The sequence below is a fragment of the Canis aureus genome, chromosome 5, assembly GCF_053574225.1.
Source record: "Canis aureus isolate CA01 chromosome 5, VMU_Caureus_v.1.0, whole genome shotgun sequence".
NCBI lineage: Eukaryota > Metazoa > Chordata > Mammalia > Carnivora > Canidae > Canis > Canis aureus.
The window spans coordinates 74,741,454-74,758,239 of record NC_135615.1 but is presented as its reverse complement, the minus strand read 5'-3'; the positions used below and the strand labels follow the sequence as shown (position 1 = coordinate 74,758,239).

Sequence of the window (16,786 nt, the reverse complement as noted above, 5' to 3'; positions counted from 1 at the left end):
CTGTGCTCTTCCCTCAGACCTGCTGCCCACGGACAGCAAAACATTGTCCCTGGTCAGATCCGAGATCGGGGAAGGCAAGCAAGAAAAGGAAGTTGCCATTTGTTGAGGGATCCCATGGGATAGGCCTGGATTTAACCTGGCAACCATCTCACGGTCAAGCTCTTTACTTCCATAGAGCTGAGGAGACAGAGGCCCCACATCCCCTAGCTGTTAAGAGGTGGAGGTAGAGTTCACTCTAGGCTGGCCGATTCCATGCAGCCTCCCCCAACAGACTGGGACTCCTGGCAGCCAGGGTCTGTGTCCCCCTTTCACCTCAGCAATTGTTCAGCGGGTGACATCACCTATTCCTGACCCCCTCCCCCTACAGAGCACAGACCAAGGAACTGAGCAGGGGAACCCCTCAATGGCTGTGGATGGTTAGCCAAGTTCAATGCCAGGCAGAACCACATGGACTGGAGGGTGAGCATCAAGACCTTCCACGGGGTGGCTCAGTGGTTGAGCATCTGCCTTTGGCTCAAGTCGTGATCCCAGGGTCCTGGGATCAAGTCCCTCATTGGACTCCCCACAGGAAGGCTGCTTCTCCCTTTGCCTATGTCTCTGCCTCTCTCTGTGTGTGTCTCTCATGAATAAATAAATAAAATCTTAAAAAAAAAAAAAAAAGACCTTCCCTGCAGAGCTCCAGACAAGTGCAGACCTGGGCACCTGAGTGAGAGGGGCCGGGAGTGGGCCTGAAATGAGATTTGGTGGGCGATGTTGATGGAGGAGGGACTAAACCTGGGAATGGTTGAAAGCATCTTACCCAATGCCACCCACCCCATCCCACCTACTCCCTTCCCCCACTTCACACCTCACTTTCTCATCTGTGGACTCTCTCATCTGCTGACTGACACAGACTCCCCACACTCATACCTGTGGGGAGCACCCAGGAATAGAGTCAGGAGTTCAGGTTTCAAATCCCTGCCCTGTCACATCTTAGTCATCTTCGGAAAGTACCAGTCCTCTCTGAGTTTCACTACTCTCACTTGTTAAAAAAAAAAAAAAAAGACGGTGATAAACCTCTGCCTTGGAGGGTTGATGTGTGAATTAGGCAAACTGTGAGGTGTGGGTCCCGCTCAAGAGGATTATTGGCCAGTGAGGAAACTGGTTTGGAAGGGGTTAAGTGGAGACCCTGCCTCCCAGGCAGGAACGAATCAGAGCTGGCAGGGGAGGAGCCAGGCTGGGAAAGAGATCTAGTCCGGCCAGATGCTGCCCTGAGAGGGAGCGGGAGGAGACACCAGCAGGGCTTAGGGTTATGGGACAGGGGCTTGGGACCAGGTCCCGGTGTCTGCACCGTGATAGCTCATCTAAGTCTGAGGGTGCAGGCCCAGCTGCTAGGGGGTGGGGGAGGAGGGGCCGAGCTGCCTAGGCTGGGGGACAGGGGCAGGGTGGGAGAGGACTAGGGATCTAGAGCACTCCCAGCCCCCCCAGGCAGGGGGCACGGCTGCACCCAGGCCTTGACCTCAGCTGACCCTGAGAGCCCACATGGGGCACGGGGTCTAATTTTAGCTCCAGCCGCAGGGCCCAGAGCCCAGGAGTGCTCACCAGTGGGCACAGGGGCAGCCAGGGCTACTGAGGGGCTGCTGAGGCAGGGGGAGGATTGGGGAGGCCAGCCCCACTTCTGTCCAGCCCCGCACCCTGGCCAAGCCACCTCCTGTGAGAGCCCTGACGGGTCCCCCATGGCCTGGCAGACTGCCCGCCTCTCCGCTGAGGCCAAGGTCAGGGGGTGCAGCCAGGAGGGCAGAAGGACGTGGCCTTGCAGTGTGGTCAGGGATTGCATCAGCCTGAGCAGTGCCCAGGGGCAGGGGGCCTTGCTGGGGGGGGCAAAGCCTGGCTTGTTTGTCCAAAGGCCAAGGAAGCAGATTCCTGACTGCAAGAAGGCAAGGCCAGAAAGCCGGGTCCTCCCTGGCCTCCCGGTGCCTGGCTGGTGGTTGCCGTTTGACCTTACACAGGCAGCCTGTTCTCAATGGGCCTCAGTCTTCCCATCTGTACAATGAAGGCGCCGAACTAGAAGGCCGACTCCAGCTCCAGCGGCTCACCCTCAAGCCCCTGCTCCTCCTGCTTCCCCCAGCCCTGGCTGTGGGTGGCCACATGCAGTCGTGGAGAAGAAAGGCCCTCTGGCTGGCACTGTTGGCCTCTTGGCTCCTCGTCCTCCTGAGAGTCTTCCCCCTTCTCCGCCTGGCAGTGCCTGCCAGACCTTGGGCAGGTGCCCCCCAAGGCTGGCCCCGCTGGCTGGATGCAGAGCTCCTGCAGAGTTTCTCGCAGGCTGGGGAGCTCCCAGAAGATGACCCTCAACCTCCTCAAGTCCCCCGTGGTGGCGGCCACTGTGACTGGGGAGCTTGCTTTAATGTCTCCAAGTGCAGGGGTGGTGGCCTCAAGGTATTCGTGTCCCCCGTGGCTGGACCTATCTCTGACACTCAGCGCGGGATCCTGGCTTCCATTGAGAGCTCCAGCTACCACTCAGTCAGCCCTGATGAGGCCTGCCTCCTCCTCCTCCTCGGCCCCGAAGCCCCGGCTGGAGAGTGCAGCCCGGTGCCCCAGCAATGGAATGGGGGAAAGAACCAGCTGGTCCTCAGTCTCCACCCAGCCCTCTGCCCCCAGACCTTCCCACCGGGACAGGCGATGGTGGCCAAGGCCAGCCCCGCGGTGGACACCTTCCGGCCTGGCTTTGATGTGGCCCTGCCGCTTCTCCCTGAAGCCCACCCATTGCGAGGTGGGGCACCTGGTCAGCTGCGACAGCACAGCCCCCACCCCGGGGTGCCCCTGCTAGCCCTGGCAGAGGAGAGGGGCGGGTGGCGCGTGGCAGGCGCTGACTCCCCTGCCTGCCCCTGGGACGGGCGCTGTGAGCAGAACCGTGGACCCGAGCAGTAAGTGGACCTTTACCCTGGAGGGGGGGGGGAAGACTGGGAGGGGTCTGCAGTGGGGGTGAGCCCAGAGGCCTGGGTGGAGGGCAGGATTGAGATGGGATGGGAGAACGAGCTAGGCCTCAGCTGCAGCAGGAAAGAATCAGGGTAGACCCAGAGAAACACCAGCAAGATGGTATTTTGCCACAGGAGGTGTCCAAAGTAGGTTTTGGAGTTCTCCCTTGGGGGATCTGTAAAAACAAAAATATGACTCACTCCTATTGACTTTTTCTCCTCTTCTAATTCCTCCTCTCCTAATATTTTAACCTACACGGCTTTTGTGTTCACTCTGTGCTACATTATATATAATGGTTAAAATAAAATCATCCTAACTGCTATCATTTGTGTACCAGACAGTAAGCTCAGAGAGGTTAAGTAACTTGCCTGAAGCCGTCCAGACAGAAAGAGCACAGCCAGTGTTGAAATCCAGAGTTGCCTGTTGGCAAAGCTGTCAGCTTTAGAATTCTGAGTTTTAACCAAGAGTTTATGATCAACCCATCAAATGCCTCAGAGCCATGGTGATTAAGGACTGGTCTCCGATGGAAGCCGCTCTTGTATCTAATTTGGGGGATTAATCCCTTAAGGAAACAGCAAATATGAATGAGGTCAGACCTACAGGAGAACTTCCCATCAGCGCAGCTGCCTGGAGACATGGAAGGGGCATGGTGGCCTATGGGACAGGGAGAGTTGTTCAGAAATTCCTCTCCCTGGGTTAGTTGGAGTGACCTCAGGTGATAAACCAGTTAACCTCTAAGCACCCCAACCCTTCTGCACCCCTCCCTGGAAGGCCGGAGGTGTCCAAAGGCTGGTTGGGCAGACAGGATCTCAAGGCCTTTTGAGGTTGTCCAGGGCCCGAGCGGCCGAGTGTTCCTGCTCCATCTCTGGGGCAGACCTGAGTTGGAACCTGTCACTCTGGTGTCCTTCCCTTGCTCCCTCCCTCAGGTATCCCCCTGTGCTCTGCTAGAACAACACGGGCTATTCTCAGCTCCACCTCCCCCCTAGGAATTCTTCACGTGGCCAAGCTCCATTTTTGCCTCTGCTTCTCAGGGGCTTCTCTCAGCCAGAGGGCTCCCACGGGAATGCAATCCCTCTACCTCCTGAAGGCACATGGCCTCCAGGGAGCCCCACAGCCAGGGGTAGGAATGCAATGTTGTCTCCTTGGCCCCCAGGCCCTTCTGCGGAGATGCATTCTTAGTAGGTGTCCTGGGCATGATCTGAAAAGTCAGGGATCACCCACCCCCCCACCCCCCCCCCCCCCGGCCGCCCCAGGCACCTGAGGCTTGGAGCTCCAGACAGGACTTACGGTCAGTGAACAAGTTTTCTGGCTCACCACGGGGCCCCCCCCTCAAGTTTCTGATTAGGCTCTTAGCTATTCTTGCTTATAGGAAGTTCCTTCAGCTCACTTTAATTCCCGTTCTCTGCAGCTGGTGACTGGTGAATCTGAAAGCTATTTCAGTCTGAACTTCTTTGAGAAGCTGGAAGTTAGGGAGCTGCGTATAGTAGGTGAATTGTTGACTCACTGAGTGTTTACAGATCGATCCCAAATTAGCCAGAATTGGTCAAGGCTTTCAAACTGCTGTGGGCCACCCCCAGAGAGTCATTGTTGATGAGTTTCTGTCCCAGGTGCAATGCCTGCAGCCTCTGTCCTCTGAACTTTCAGAAGCTGTGTCTGGCCTCAGCCCACCTGCAAGGGACAGGCCTGTAATCTCTGGAGTAGCTTGAGGTTAGGTTCCCCGAAGGTGTCAGCCAGCTGCCTGAACCAGCCAGACAGTGGAGGGACAGAGTAAGAGACAGAGGCCACCAGCCACAGGGGAGCCCCCAGAAGGTGGCCTGAATAAGCAAGTACTGGCCAGAGAAAGAGGCAATTCACAGTCCCTGCCACTGTCCCACGGCCACTGCCCCACATTCACTGGGCTGGTGAGGAGGGGGAGAGGGGGAGGAGGAAGCGAGCACGTGGGGAGAGCTTGCCCTGGGCTGAGTGCTGTGCCAACCACTGTCATGCACCCTCCAGCACCCTTCAAGGGAAGTATTGTTATTCCCATTTCAGGGAACAGGAAACTGAGGCTCAGAGAGCCAGCCGAGGCCCCTTGGTGAGGAGCTCCTTGATTCACCAGGGCCTCCCTCGGGTTTCTGATGGGGCAGCTGCGGTAGTGGCAGCAGTGGGGTTGGGCTTAAACCCCATACTTCTGGTTCCAAAGCCCATATTTTTCCACCTTTGGTGAACAGTCTCCTGTTGCTTTGGAATAAACCTCCACCCATTTAAATTGTTATTTATTTATTTTTATGAATAGGGGATTCATTCGCATGGTATGAAATTCCAAAGGCACAAAAGGGTGTACAGTAAAACTCCCTCCCACCCCTGTCTCTGGCCACCCAGTTTCCCTTCCTGGAGACAAACACCATTTCTACTTTCTCTCATGTCTTTTCTGAAGTGCTCTGTGTGTGTGCAAACGAGTGTATATGCTCTCCCCAACTTGGGCTTTTTTTTTTTTAAGGTAAATTCAATGCATGTTTTAAAGTTCCCTGTTTTGTCTTTTTTTTTTTTTTCCCCCTGTTTTGTCTTATTTGGATATAGGAGGCACCATGCCTGGGACCCATGGTATTTTCAGGCACCCAGGAAAACATTTTCATTTGTTTGAAAATCAGAAGAAAAACATGTACCTTTAAGTAGAAGAAAATGCTTTAATATACAATATTAATGTTTTCATTTATTTTTAAGATTTTATTTTTCTTTATTTACTTTTAAAGATTTATTTATTTGAAAGAGAGAGCGGGATCCCTGGGTGGCGCAGTGGTTTGGTGTCTGCCTTTGGCCCAGGGCGCGATCCTGGAGACCCGGGATCGAATCCCACATCGGGCTCCCAGTGCATGGAGCCTGCTTCTCCCTCTGCCTGTGTCTCTGCCTCCTCTCTCTCTCTGTGTGTGACTATCATAAATAAATAAAAATTTAAAAAAAAAGAAAGAGAAAGCATGAGAGAGAGAGAGAGAGCACGAGCAGGGGGCGAGGAGCAGAGGAGAAGCAGACTCCCTGTTGAGCAGGGAGCCTGATTGGGGACTCCATCCCAGCATCCTGGGATCATGACCTGAGCCAAAGGCAGATGTTTGACTGAGCCACCCAGCACCCCAAGATTTTATTTTTAAGTAATCTCTACACCTGATATAGGGCTCAGATGTACAATTCCAAGATCAGGAGCTGTACACTCCACCGACTGAGCCAGCCAGGCATCCCAATGTGCATGTTTTTATATCAACAAAGTTATCAAATGTAATTTTTTTGAAGTATTTAGTTAGTTAGTTAGTTAGTTAAGAGAGAGAAAGATTACACAAGCAAGGAGAGCAGCAGAGGGAGAGGGAGAAGCAGGCTTCCCACTGACAGGGAACCCGACATGGTGTTCAATCTCAGGACCCCGGGGTCATGACCTGAGCTGAAGGCAGATGCCCAACCAACTGAGCCATCCAGGCGCCCCTCAAATGTAATATATATATATATATATATATATATTTATTTATTTATTTATTTATTTATTTATCTATTTAATTTATTTATGGCAGAGGGGCCCCAAAGGCCAAAGTGCCTGGGATACATGGAAGTCACGATGTGGCCCTGCCTATAACCAGGCCACAAGAGAGCCCAGTGGAGACATGGGGCCATGGTGGAGCCACACTGACTCCATCATTGGGGCTGAGGCACTGAGTCTGTGACAACACCTTATATGGTGACCGAACCCTGAGACTTCATTGGCAGGTACTGTGGTGTCCCCTCCATAACACACACGCAGGCAAACATACAAAGGCAGGTGCTCATCAGCTCTGCTTATTTGCCTTTGCCGATGGGGATCTCAGCATCTCCCAAGGCCACCCGCTGGCCACTCTCATCCAGACCCATTACTAGGATTGGTGCTGAGACTGACCTTTCAGACATTTGGCCCACTGGTCCCGGGCCCATCCTTTATTGCACACCAAGCAGCCACTACCAGGCAGCAGCCACTACCTGTCTCTGCCAGGGGCTCCACGAGACCCCGGGGATGCTGAGGTGAGGACCACATGGCCCCGGGTGCTCCGTGTTTTGGGAGAGGCAGGCAAGTCACCAGTTGGGATCCACGTTGTTACGCAGAGACCTGCTGCAAGCTGCCTTGCTGGCCCCTCTACTTGGGAGCTGCGAGGCCTCTCTAGGCCTCCGTTCCCTCATCTGTAAAGCAGAGGACTAACCGCGTAGGCCCCCGGTCTCTGAGGGAGTGCTGTGACAGTGAGTGAGGGCGTGCACACATGTAAAGCACTTAGAATGGTGCTCTGTGAAGGTCGACAGGGCTCACTCTTGCTGAGCGCACACGGAGGCTGTGGGAGCAGAGAGGAGGGAGCCATCTCTGGGAAGATCAAGGCGGGCTTCCCAGAGAAGGTGAGGTTTGGGCTTAGACCTTAAGAACCAGTAGGAGGGGGCAGCCTGGGTGGTGCAGCAGTTTAGCGCCGCCTTCAGCCCAGGGCGTGATCCTGGAGTCCTGGGATCGAGTCCCACGTCGGGCTCCCTGCATGGAGCCTGCTTCTCCCTCTGCCTGTGTCTCTGCCTCTCTCTCTCTCTCTGTATCTCATGAATAAATAATAAAATATTAAAAAGAAAAAGAACCAGTAGGAGGAATTCCCTGGGCCATAAGGCAGAGAGAGGTGCTCCAGGCTGGGAGCGCATGTGCAGAGACACAGAGTCCAGAACAGTGGAGGTTACGGAGGACCGATGAGTACAGTTTATTCAGAAAGCGCTTTGTCTCTGGGTTCTCAGTAGCCTTGAACTTAGGGCTTTGTTGGGGAGGGGAGGAGGGCTGTGACCGGCTGGTGCTGTGGCACCAAAGCAGTAGAGAAAGTCCTGGTGTTTAATATGTGGCTTCTTCCGGGAGAAGCCTGGTGACCACCTGAGCAGCAGACAGAAGGCAGGAGACAACCCCTGGGACGCCCCTGAGCCGCAGTTCCGGGGTAGTTCAAATAACCCAGGGGTGGGAGTTAGCCTACCTGGTTCTAGTTCCAGCTCTGCCTTTACCCTTTCTGAGACCCTAAGCTGGAGTCCTTGGGTCTCTCTGAGACTCAGTTTCTCCATCTGTTCAATGGTTCAGACGCAGGCCAGGGAGGCTGTAGCTGAGGAGGGCTCTGTTCATCAGTCCCACTCTGAGCAGGCCTGTGATTCCAGGAGTCCCGCTCCCTCCACGCCCTCCCCGCACCTCCTAGGAGCTATGTCCTGGGCACTGCTTCCCCGGGTGGGCAGTCCCAGGGAGGGGCTCTCAGGAGGCTGGGATTCAAGCCCTTCCCCCCACAAACACACACAGTCTGAGTGTGGCCCTGGGGTTGGGGGGAGAAGGTGGGAGGAACAGAGGAGGCCTGTCCTCTGGGCGAGGGGGCCTCTGGGCAGTGGCTTCCTGTGCGGTTCCAGGCTGGGGGCCCAGCCCACCTCCTGACAGAAGAGCCTTTCATGGGCCTGGGCTCCCGGGATGGGGGGGGGGGAAGCAGGGCAGGAGGCCACTCAGGTGAGGGCTGCCCGAGAATCTGCGTGGGGCAGAGCAGTGGGCGGGCAGACCGTGCCTCTCCGCGTCAGACAGGCCTTGGGAACAGCGGCTCCCACCACCTCCCATTTTGCACGTGAGGAAACCGAGGTCCAGAGAAGAGCAGGGGGAGATGCCTGAACCCGGGAGTGCAGAGGCAGAACTAGAACCCAGGGCTCCCGCCTCCTAGGCCACCGTGGGTGAGGGGCAGGTGTGAAGCTGGTGTCTGTGTCCAGGTTCAGTGCGTGGTTGTGTGCATGCATGAGTGTTTGCTGACATATGAACCCCAGGTGATGGGCTTGCACACTATGAATATGGGAATGTTGGAGGGGGGACACTGGAGGCCATCAGGGAACCGGGTGGGGTGAAGGGCAGCTGTCTCAGGCCTCATATGTTTAGGACCCCCTCCTGTACCTCCTTAGGACCCCCCTTGGGGCAACGCTACCCAATGCCACCTTCTGCGTCATCCCTGGCCACCGTCCAGAAGCCTTGCACTTCCTCCAAGCCCTGCAGGTACAGCCCCAACCTGGGCATCCTCCCCACCCCCCCACCCCCCCACCCCCGCCCGAGCTGACAGGCCACTGTGGGCCCAGGCCGATGGGAAGGCATAGTGAGCTGCTACACCCACGCTCACCACACCCTCTGCAGAATGACCCAGCACCCCAGAAAACACTTTCTCCCCTCTCTGCCCCTTGCCCCCAACTGAAGCAGCCGCTAATTTGGAACTAGGGGAGGGGAAGGTGTGTAGGACAGGACTGGGCTCCCCAGTGACGCCCCGTTTCCCCAGGCTGGCTGCATCCCTGTGCTGCTCAGCCCTCGGTGGGAGCTGCCGTTCTCCGAAGTCATCGATTGGACCAAGGCTGCCATTGTAGCAGACAAGAGGCTCCCATTTCAGGTGGCTCAGGGCCCTGGCCACGGGGAGGGGAAAGGGCCTGGGATCTCGGCCCCCGGGCTCCGCTCAGTCCTCACTCTACGTGTATATTGATGGTTTTGCTCCAATCCCCAAGCCTCTGGGGCTCCCATAGGCTCAGAGAGAGGCAGAGACTCCTGACAGTTCTCAGAGCAAGTCCTGAGCCTTTCCTAGCCTCAGTTTCCCAATCTGTACAACAGGATAAGTTAGACCAGATGATGTCTGTGGGACCAGCCCATGACTTGACCAGTTCAAGGGAAAGCCACAAAAAATCCAAAATCTGAGTATCTCCATAGAGGCCGGGGAGGAAAAGCAAAATGCACGGTGACCTTTTCCAGCTGATGAAACTAATTTCTCCTGGCTATGAAAAAACATGCATAAGCTTGAACCCCCTGAGAAGTGAGGACGGTATGGTTGTTAATAACGGCCACCAGTCACCGAGCCTCTACCACATGCTAAGCACTTAATGTGATTATCTAATTTACTCCCCACTGCCACCCATGGGGCAGGTACTGTTATCGTCCCCACTTCACAGATGAAGACACAGACTGAGAGGTTGAGTAGTTTGTCCACCGTCACACAGCTACTAAGTGACATCTAGGGCCAGCTGTGTGTGACCCTTGAACTCTTAATTGCTAAGTTACCTGGGACTTGGCCAAGGGTGGCTGCTGCTAACCCACGTGGAAGACCGTGGGGAGAAAGCTTCTGGTTCCCAGACCTCCCACCGAGGTGCTCCCTCTTCAGAGTCAGAGCCTTACAGGGCCCCGTGCCTTCTCCTTCCTCCCTCTGTGCCTCAGGTCCTTGCTGCCCTCCAGGAGATGCCCCCCACAAGGGTCCTTGCCCTGCGTCAGCAGACCCAGTTTCTGTGGGATGCCTACTTCTCCTCAGTGGAGAAAGTCATCCACACCACTCTGGAGGTGAGGGGGACCTCCATGATGGGGGCCTTGGTGCTGGGCTCCTGCCTCAGCCCGGTTCCCTCTCCACACTGCTCCCCGCTGTTTGGACTTCCTTCCCCCTTGAAGAGGCTTCTGGGATGAATCTGAGACTTGGCTCTGAGCTCTTGGACAAGTTCCCTCTTCACTCTTCCACACTTTGCCTCAGTTTCCCCATCAGCAGAGGGTACAGCTCTGGCCAATAGATTCCGAAGCACGTGCCAAGTTGGCAGCCCAGGTGATGGGCAGCGGCTGCCTGGGATGCTGTGTTAAAGGGGAGTCTGGGTCTGGAAAGAATCTCACGACTTGTTAGCAACATCTGCCGTGAGTGAGGAAGGGAAGGGGGGCAGCAAGCTCACCACCATCTGCCGCCTCCTGACACCATCACCGAGTGTCCCCCACTCTGGACTTCTGGACCTGAACCCTTCGGACAGGGATGCAGCTGCTGCCCTCGCAGGAGCCGGAAGGGGGGCAGGGGGGCTCCCAGGTCCACACTTCCCCGACCCTGCCCTCGGCCACACCGGCCACTCCTTCAGCACAGCCCTCTCTCCTTTCACAGATCATTCAGGACCGGATCTTCGGAGCATCTGCTCACCCTTCGCTACTGTGGAACAGCCCCCCAGGCGCCCTCCTGGCCCTGCCCACGTTTTCCACAAGCCCCTCAGACTTCCCATTCTACCACCTACAACGGGGTATGCCCTCGGGAGGGGACACCTTGAAGTCCCCTCACCAACTCTTTCCAGCCTCATCCATATAGAGCCCTGCCAACCCCTCCCTGATTCTCCAGCGTCTCTCCTGGCTCCTGGAGTCCCCAGCTCAGGTCCCTCCTCGGGGGTCCTGTCCCCTCCTCCCCTAACAGCCTGTGTCTCATTCCCCCAGGCTCTCGGCCTGTGGGCCGGTTCAGCGCCCTGATCTGGGTGGGGGCCCCAGGCCAGCCCCCGCTGAAGCTCATCCAGGCGGTGGCAGGCTCCCAGCACTGTGCCCAGGTCTGTCCCCTTTTCCAGCTGGGGTCCTGGGATCCAGGGTGGGGGCAAGGGAAAGACATGGAGACCTCAAGCGTAACCACACATTTGGGGGAGGGGGGGGAGACACGGGAGGGGCTTTCAAGTGCCATCACTGCCTTCCTCTAAGTCCCAGGGTTCTTATTCCTTTCCTCCCCCTCCGCCCCTCCCTCCATCCCTCGTGGAAACTGATGAAATCATCTAAAAAGCAGGTACCCCTTGGGGAGGCTGGAGAGGTAAACACACATGCATTCACGCGCTCACCCGTCAGTCATCAAGCCCACCCAAGCCGTGGGCTTGATGCTGAGGATGCAGAGAAAAAGCCAGAAAGGTTTCCGCCCCAGATTCAGATTCAGTTAGCATTTCCTGGCACAAGCTGTCAAATCCCACTTCCAGAGGAGCCACATAGACTCTTGAGAGGACTCACAGGGGAGGGAAGCACTTAGCTCAGCCCTCAGCCCAGGACAGACAGAGCAGCTCCACAGATGGGACGTCTGAGCTGAGCAGCCAATGCTATGAAGGAGCAGAAGAGAAAGAAAGCCTCTGAGGGAAGATGGGGATGGAGCGAGGGGTCAGGGCCCAGGCCAGGAGCCACCACAACTGACTCTCTCCAGTTCTGATGCTATAGGTAGCTACCTTCCTGTCACCGGGAACCTTCCAGAAGCCCAGAGGCAAAAACAGGGCAGTGAAGAGAGGGCCTTGGCTCCAACTAAACTCTCCCAGACTCCCCAATACACCCCCTCTTCCTCCTAGATCTTGGTTCTCTGGAGCAGTGAGAAGCCACTTCCACCCAGGTGGCCCAAGACAACAGTGCCCTTGACAGTCCTGGCCGGGCAGAGGAAGGTGAGGAGTGGGGAGGGGCGCGGAGGGAGGGCTCCAGCCCCTGCATGTGGGGGAACCGGGAGGGCACACACAGGGTGCTTTGCTTGAGCCTGAGCCAAATCTGAACTTCCATCAGGCTTGAAGCTGGCTGGGAAGTCCCTCCTCATGACTCACTTAAGTATCTCCCCAGGGTGGACTTTGCTTGCACCGTGTGGGTGTGGAAGAGCTTTCTGGAGTGGGTGGTGGGCTGTCTGTCGTGGTCTCAGCTACAGGCCCAGTAGAAATGATCCGCTTCCATCCCTGGCCCCTGTGGATTGTGCTTCCAGAGAACTGGCGTTTTATGTGATGAGAGAAGGCAGAGGGAGTGTGTTGGCTGTCTTGGATGAGCTAGAGGAGAAACGTGGGATCTTGAGGAAATGAGGACAGATGGCAGCCAGTCGAGCCAGAGGAGGGTGGCTTCTGAGAACCCGGGATGGGATGAGCCACCTGCCTGCTGCGTGGTTCTGGGCAAGTCCCTTCATCTCTCTGGATGCCTTTCCTTCAAATGAAGGATGTCTGACAACCCCTCCCAGGGCTGAGGTGAACATGTCATGTGACGAGAGGAATCCTGAGGTGTCAGAACTAGAAGGGCCCCTAGATACCATCTGCCCCATTTTACCAGGGGGCAAATTGAAGTGCAGAGAGCTGCAGCGAGTTCCAGGTCCCAGTTCCAGGCAGCCAGGCTGCTTCCACTGCCCTGCCTTCTACACCACGTGTGCAGGGGCTCTGCACAGCAGATATTTAGACGGGCACCGTGGGAGGCTGGGGAGCGTTCCCACGGCTGAGTTGGCCTCACCTCCCCCCCACTACAGGTCAGTGATCGCTTCTTCCCTCACCGAGCCATCAGCACTGATGCCATCCTCAGCCTCGATGCACACAGCAGTCTTACCACAAGTGAGGTGAGGACGGGCCGCGAGGAGCCCAGTGTGTGGCGGGGACAGAGCCAGAGGGCCCGGGCAGCCCCTCGGGTCCCCAGAGCAGGGAGGAGCATCGAGGTGCCAGCATAGAGGTGCAGCTTCCAACTGTAGACACCACTCAAGGGAGCCAATCAGCCTCCTCCTTAGCAATCTCTGGAAGCTTTCAGCAGACTCTTGAAGACAGTTCTCAGCTCCAGCTGAGAAAGCATTGTTCCTAGCTCCTAGATGGGCACCCCACCCCCGCCCCCAGCACTCCTGGAAACTCATGCTCCTGTCTCCTCTCCTCTGAGTCCCCTCTGCCAGGCTGGCCTTGCCTCCGGATCTTTTTTTTTTTTTTTTAAGATTTTATTTATTCATGAAAGACACAGAGAGAGGCAGAGACACAGGCAGAGGGAGAAGCAGGCTCCCTGCAGAGAACCCCATGTGGGACTCGATCCCAGGACTCCAGGATCAGACCTGAGCCAAAGGGAGACGCTCAACCCCTGAGCCACCCAGGCGTCCTGTTGCCTCCGTATCTTGTTCCCAGCTGGTGGGGAAGTCCCTCCTCATACCTCACTTAAATGTCTCTCCAGGTGGACTTTGCTTTTGCAGTGTGGCAAAGCTTCCCTGAGCGGATGGTGGGCTTTCTGACGTGGAGTCACTTCTGGGATGAGGCCCAGGGTGGCTGGGGCTACACGGCTGAGAGGACCAACGAGTTCTCCATGGTTCTCACATCAGCTGCCTTCTACCACAGGTACAGGTGGCAGCCCTGGCTCTGGGAGCAGAGGGCCAGAGACCCCGCCCTCTTTGAATCATGAGCAGGGTGGCGTGAGAGTGAACACAGCAGTCAACCTAGAGCTCAGAGACCCAGGTTCAAGGCCCAGATCCGCCACATCCCAGTTGTGTGATGGGCAAGTCGCCTCACCTCTTGTGAGGCTCAGTTTCCTTATCTGTAGAATGTTTTCATCTCACAGGGCTGATGTGATAATCAAATGAGAAAACCCTATGAAGGCCTTGGTGCACAGATGGTCAACAAATGGTAGCTAGTGTTATTTTAAATAGAGTCTTGTAGAGCTTACAGATTTGGGTTTGGTTTGGTGATGGTGGTGATAAGAGAATGGTCCTAAAGCTTTTTTTTTTTTTTTTTAAAGGATTTTATTTATTCATGAGAGACACAGAGAGAAGGCAGAGACAGGCAGAGGGAGAAGGAGGCTCCCTTCAGGGACCCCAATGTGGGATTTGATCCTGGAACTCCAGGATCATGCCCCTGAGCCGAAGGCAGACGCTCAACCACTGAGCCACTCAGGCGTCCCGGTCCTAAAGCTTTATAAATGTGTGTGTGATGAGCTGGAAACTGTTCCAGTCCTTCCAGAAGTTGATTGAAGGGCCTGTCTTTGGGGTAGGGACTGAATTCTGGGAGGCCCCTTTAGAGGGATTGCTGAGATGTGTTTAAACTAATTATGTGTAACCTGGAACCTCTGATAGACTTCCCTAGGAGCTCTGCAGGGAATTCTTAGCAGAGTGAAAAATACCCCTAAGGTCTGCAGGGTGGGCCTAGGTTGTTCTCTCAGAGGCAAGGCTCACCCAGAGCAGTATCAGTCTGGTTAATCCACAGACTTCCTGAGGCTGGTCTTTGGGGCCTGCCATGTTAAGTGGCCTTGGAACCAGTTGATCCCCCACCTCATTCTGGCCAAGTTCAGACCTCAGAGCCCAGGGGTGGGAGCCCCAAGGAGCTGGAAGGGATGGGGGCAGGGAGTACACACCATTTGCTGTAGACAAACCACAGAGCACAGCAGAGTAGAGGTTTGTATTTCTGGTGTGGGCTCTCTGAGGTGGCCAGGGCTGAGATGGGAGCAGGGGTTTCTAAAGAAGGCATGGGGATTGAAGTCAAAGGGAGAGTGAGGTTGGGAGAGATTGGGGCCTGGCAGGGAGGGGTGGTGGTGAATTAGGCTGCAGCCTCTCCCTGTCATCTCCTCTTGCGCAGGTATTATCACACCCTCTTCACCCACTCCCTGCCCAAGTTTCTGAGAACCCTGGCAGATGAAGCACCCACCTGTGTGGATGTCCTGATGAACTTCCTAGTAGCAGCTGTCACCAAGCTGCCCCCTATCAAGGTGCCCTATGGGAAGCAGCATCCAGAGGCTAGGCCTCCACTGGTGAGGATCCAGGTTGGCACTAGGAGGGGAAGGGATTTCCTGTCTAATCCGAATCCTTTATTGCAGCAGGGTATGGGGGCATGAGGGTGGGTCCAGAAGGAGGAGAGAAGACCTCCAACCCATTTCCCCTCCCCCTTAGGCGCCTGGGGCCTCGGAACAGCAGCCGCCAGCCCGGGACTGCATCAATCAGATGGCAGAGGAGTTTGGCTACATGCCCCTGGTTTCCTCTCGCCTCCGTCTGGACCCTGTACTCTTCAAAGACCCCGTGTCCGTACTCCGCAAGAAGTATCGCAGCCTGGAGAAACCCTAGGAGAGAGCGGCCCAGGCCCCAGGCCTGCTCCCAGGGGGCACTGCATCTGCGGGGGTGGGGGGGGTCGGCGGCCCCCATCCCTGGCACATCTGGAGATCCAATCAAGGCTGCCAATTAGCCAACAGGTCAGATCCCTATTGCCCAATCAGCCATTGCACCCCGAGGCGCGGGGGCCTCCCGCACCCTCCAGGCCGCTGCCGGGCAGGTCACAGGTGCAAAGCGCTTGCTCTGGCTGTGCCCCAGCCATCGCTCACCCTTGGCGGGAGTGCCTTTCTCCGCTCCCCCGTGGGAGCTGACTTCTACTTGTCTTTCAGATCTTCGCCTCCTCCACGGGCTTGCCTGACCCCCATCCCCGACCCGGATCCTCTGCGCTTTCACAGTCGGGTGTTTCTCACTGTTCATGCTGCTTTGCAAGGTACATGGTCAGGCCCCAGGACTAGCCTGGAAGCCCCCGCGGTGGGTGGGGCATGTCCTCTCCTCTCTGGCCTGGCAGGTGCTTCACCAATATTCGATGAACAGACGACACCAGCTGCGTACCTGGCCCTGTGCCGCGGTCGGGAATGTGGACAGGTGCCGAGCGAGACCGAACTCTACCCCCCACCCCCGGGGTTCCTAGTTTGGCAGTGGCGCAGCTGCCCACAGATGCCTGCATTGGCAGGCGCGATCTTCGCACAAAGAGGCGCCGAGAAGCCAGTTTCGGGGCTTCCTTCCCGGTCGGGCCGGGGAATTGGGCCTGGGGAGGGAGAGGGTGCGAGCGCCAGCGGCCGCCTCGGTTCTGCACTACCAGCCGCGACCACTAGAGGTCAGCGCCGCGCCGCGCTCCCTCCTCCCGGAAAGGGACTGGAGCTCTAAACGCCCCCCTTCGGTCAAGGGGTGACCGGGCAAGGGGATGTAGTGTTGGTGGGGTGCAGCCTGAGGTCTGAAAAACCGACGGAGGAATTTGAAAGAACAGCCCCACTCCTTTGGCCCACGTTCTCAAGACTAAGAAGCCAATTCTAGGTGGGCTGGGTGGGAGATGTGTTGTCGGGGGTGCCCTGGCCGTGACAGTTGAGTGGGGGAAGGGATGCTGGGTTCTCCAGGGTTCATCCACCTGGAACTGGAATTATCACTTCCGAAATAAAGCGTGTGTCCTTGCCCCTCACGCTCGCTCGAGCTATAAATACCCCCACAGCAGCTGCACGGGGGAGGGGGAACTCAGGGCTCGCCTGGGAATGGGGTGACTCAAGTGAGGTGGGGGTGATGGGGCCAGTCCAGGTCCA

At 56.5% G+C, this 16,786-nt stretch overlaps 1 protein-coding gene across 4 annotated transcripts; it reads left to right on the top strand.

The window, feature by feature from the left end:
• The first annotated feature begins 1,210 nt into the window (after positions 1-1,210).
• Positions 1,211-16,668, top strand: EXTL1 (exostosin like glycosyltransferase 1). Of its 4 annotated transcripts, XR_013380500.1 has the most exons (12): positions 1,216-2,903; positions 8,884-8,974; positions 9,249-9,356; positions 10,169-10,288; positions 10,863-10,995; positions 11,183-11,289; positions 12,058-12,147; positions 12,978-13,064; positions 13,655-13,815; positions 15,046-15,229; positions 15,357-15,652; positions 15,842-16,668. XR_013380500.1 is itself a non-coding variant. In XM_077899032.1 (11 exons), the coding sequence occupies exons 1-11, from the start codon at positions 2,128-2,130 to the stop codon at positions 15,525-15,527; spliced, it is 2,028 nt and encodes a 675-aa protein (XP_077755158.1). In that variant the 5' UTR covers positions 1,216-2,127; the 3' UTR covers positions 15,528-16,668. The 4 variants fall into 4 exon arrangements, 3 of the variants coding, with proteins under 3 accessions (XP_077755160.1, XP_077755158.1, XP_077755159.1); XM_077899032.1 differs by having other exon boundaries at positions 15,357-16,668; XM_077899033.1 differs by having other exon boundaries at positions 1,221-2,903; positions 15,046-15,217; positions 15,357-16,668.
• Positions 16,669-16,786: the final 118 nt, after the last annotated feature.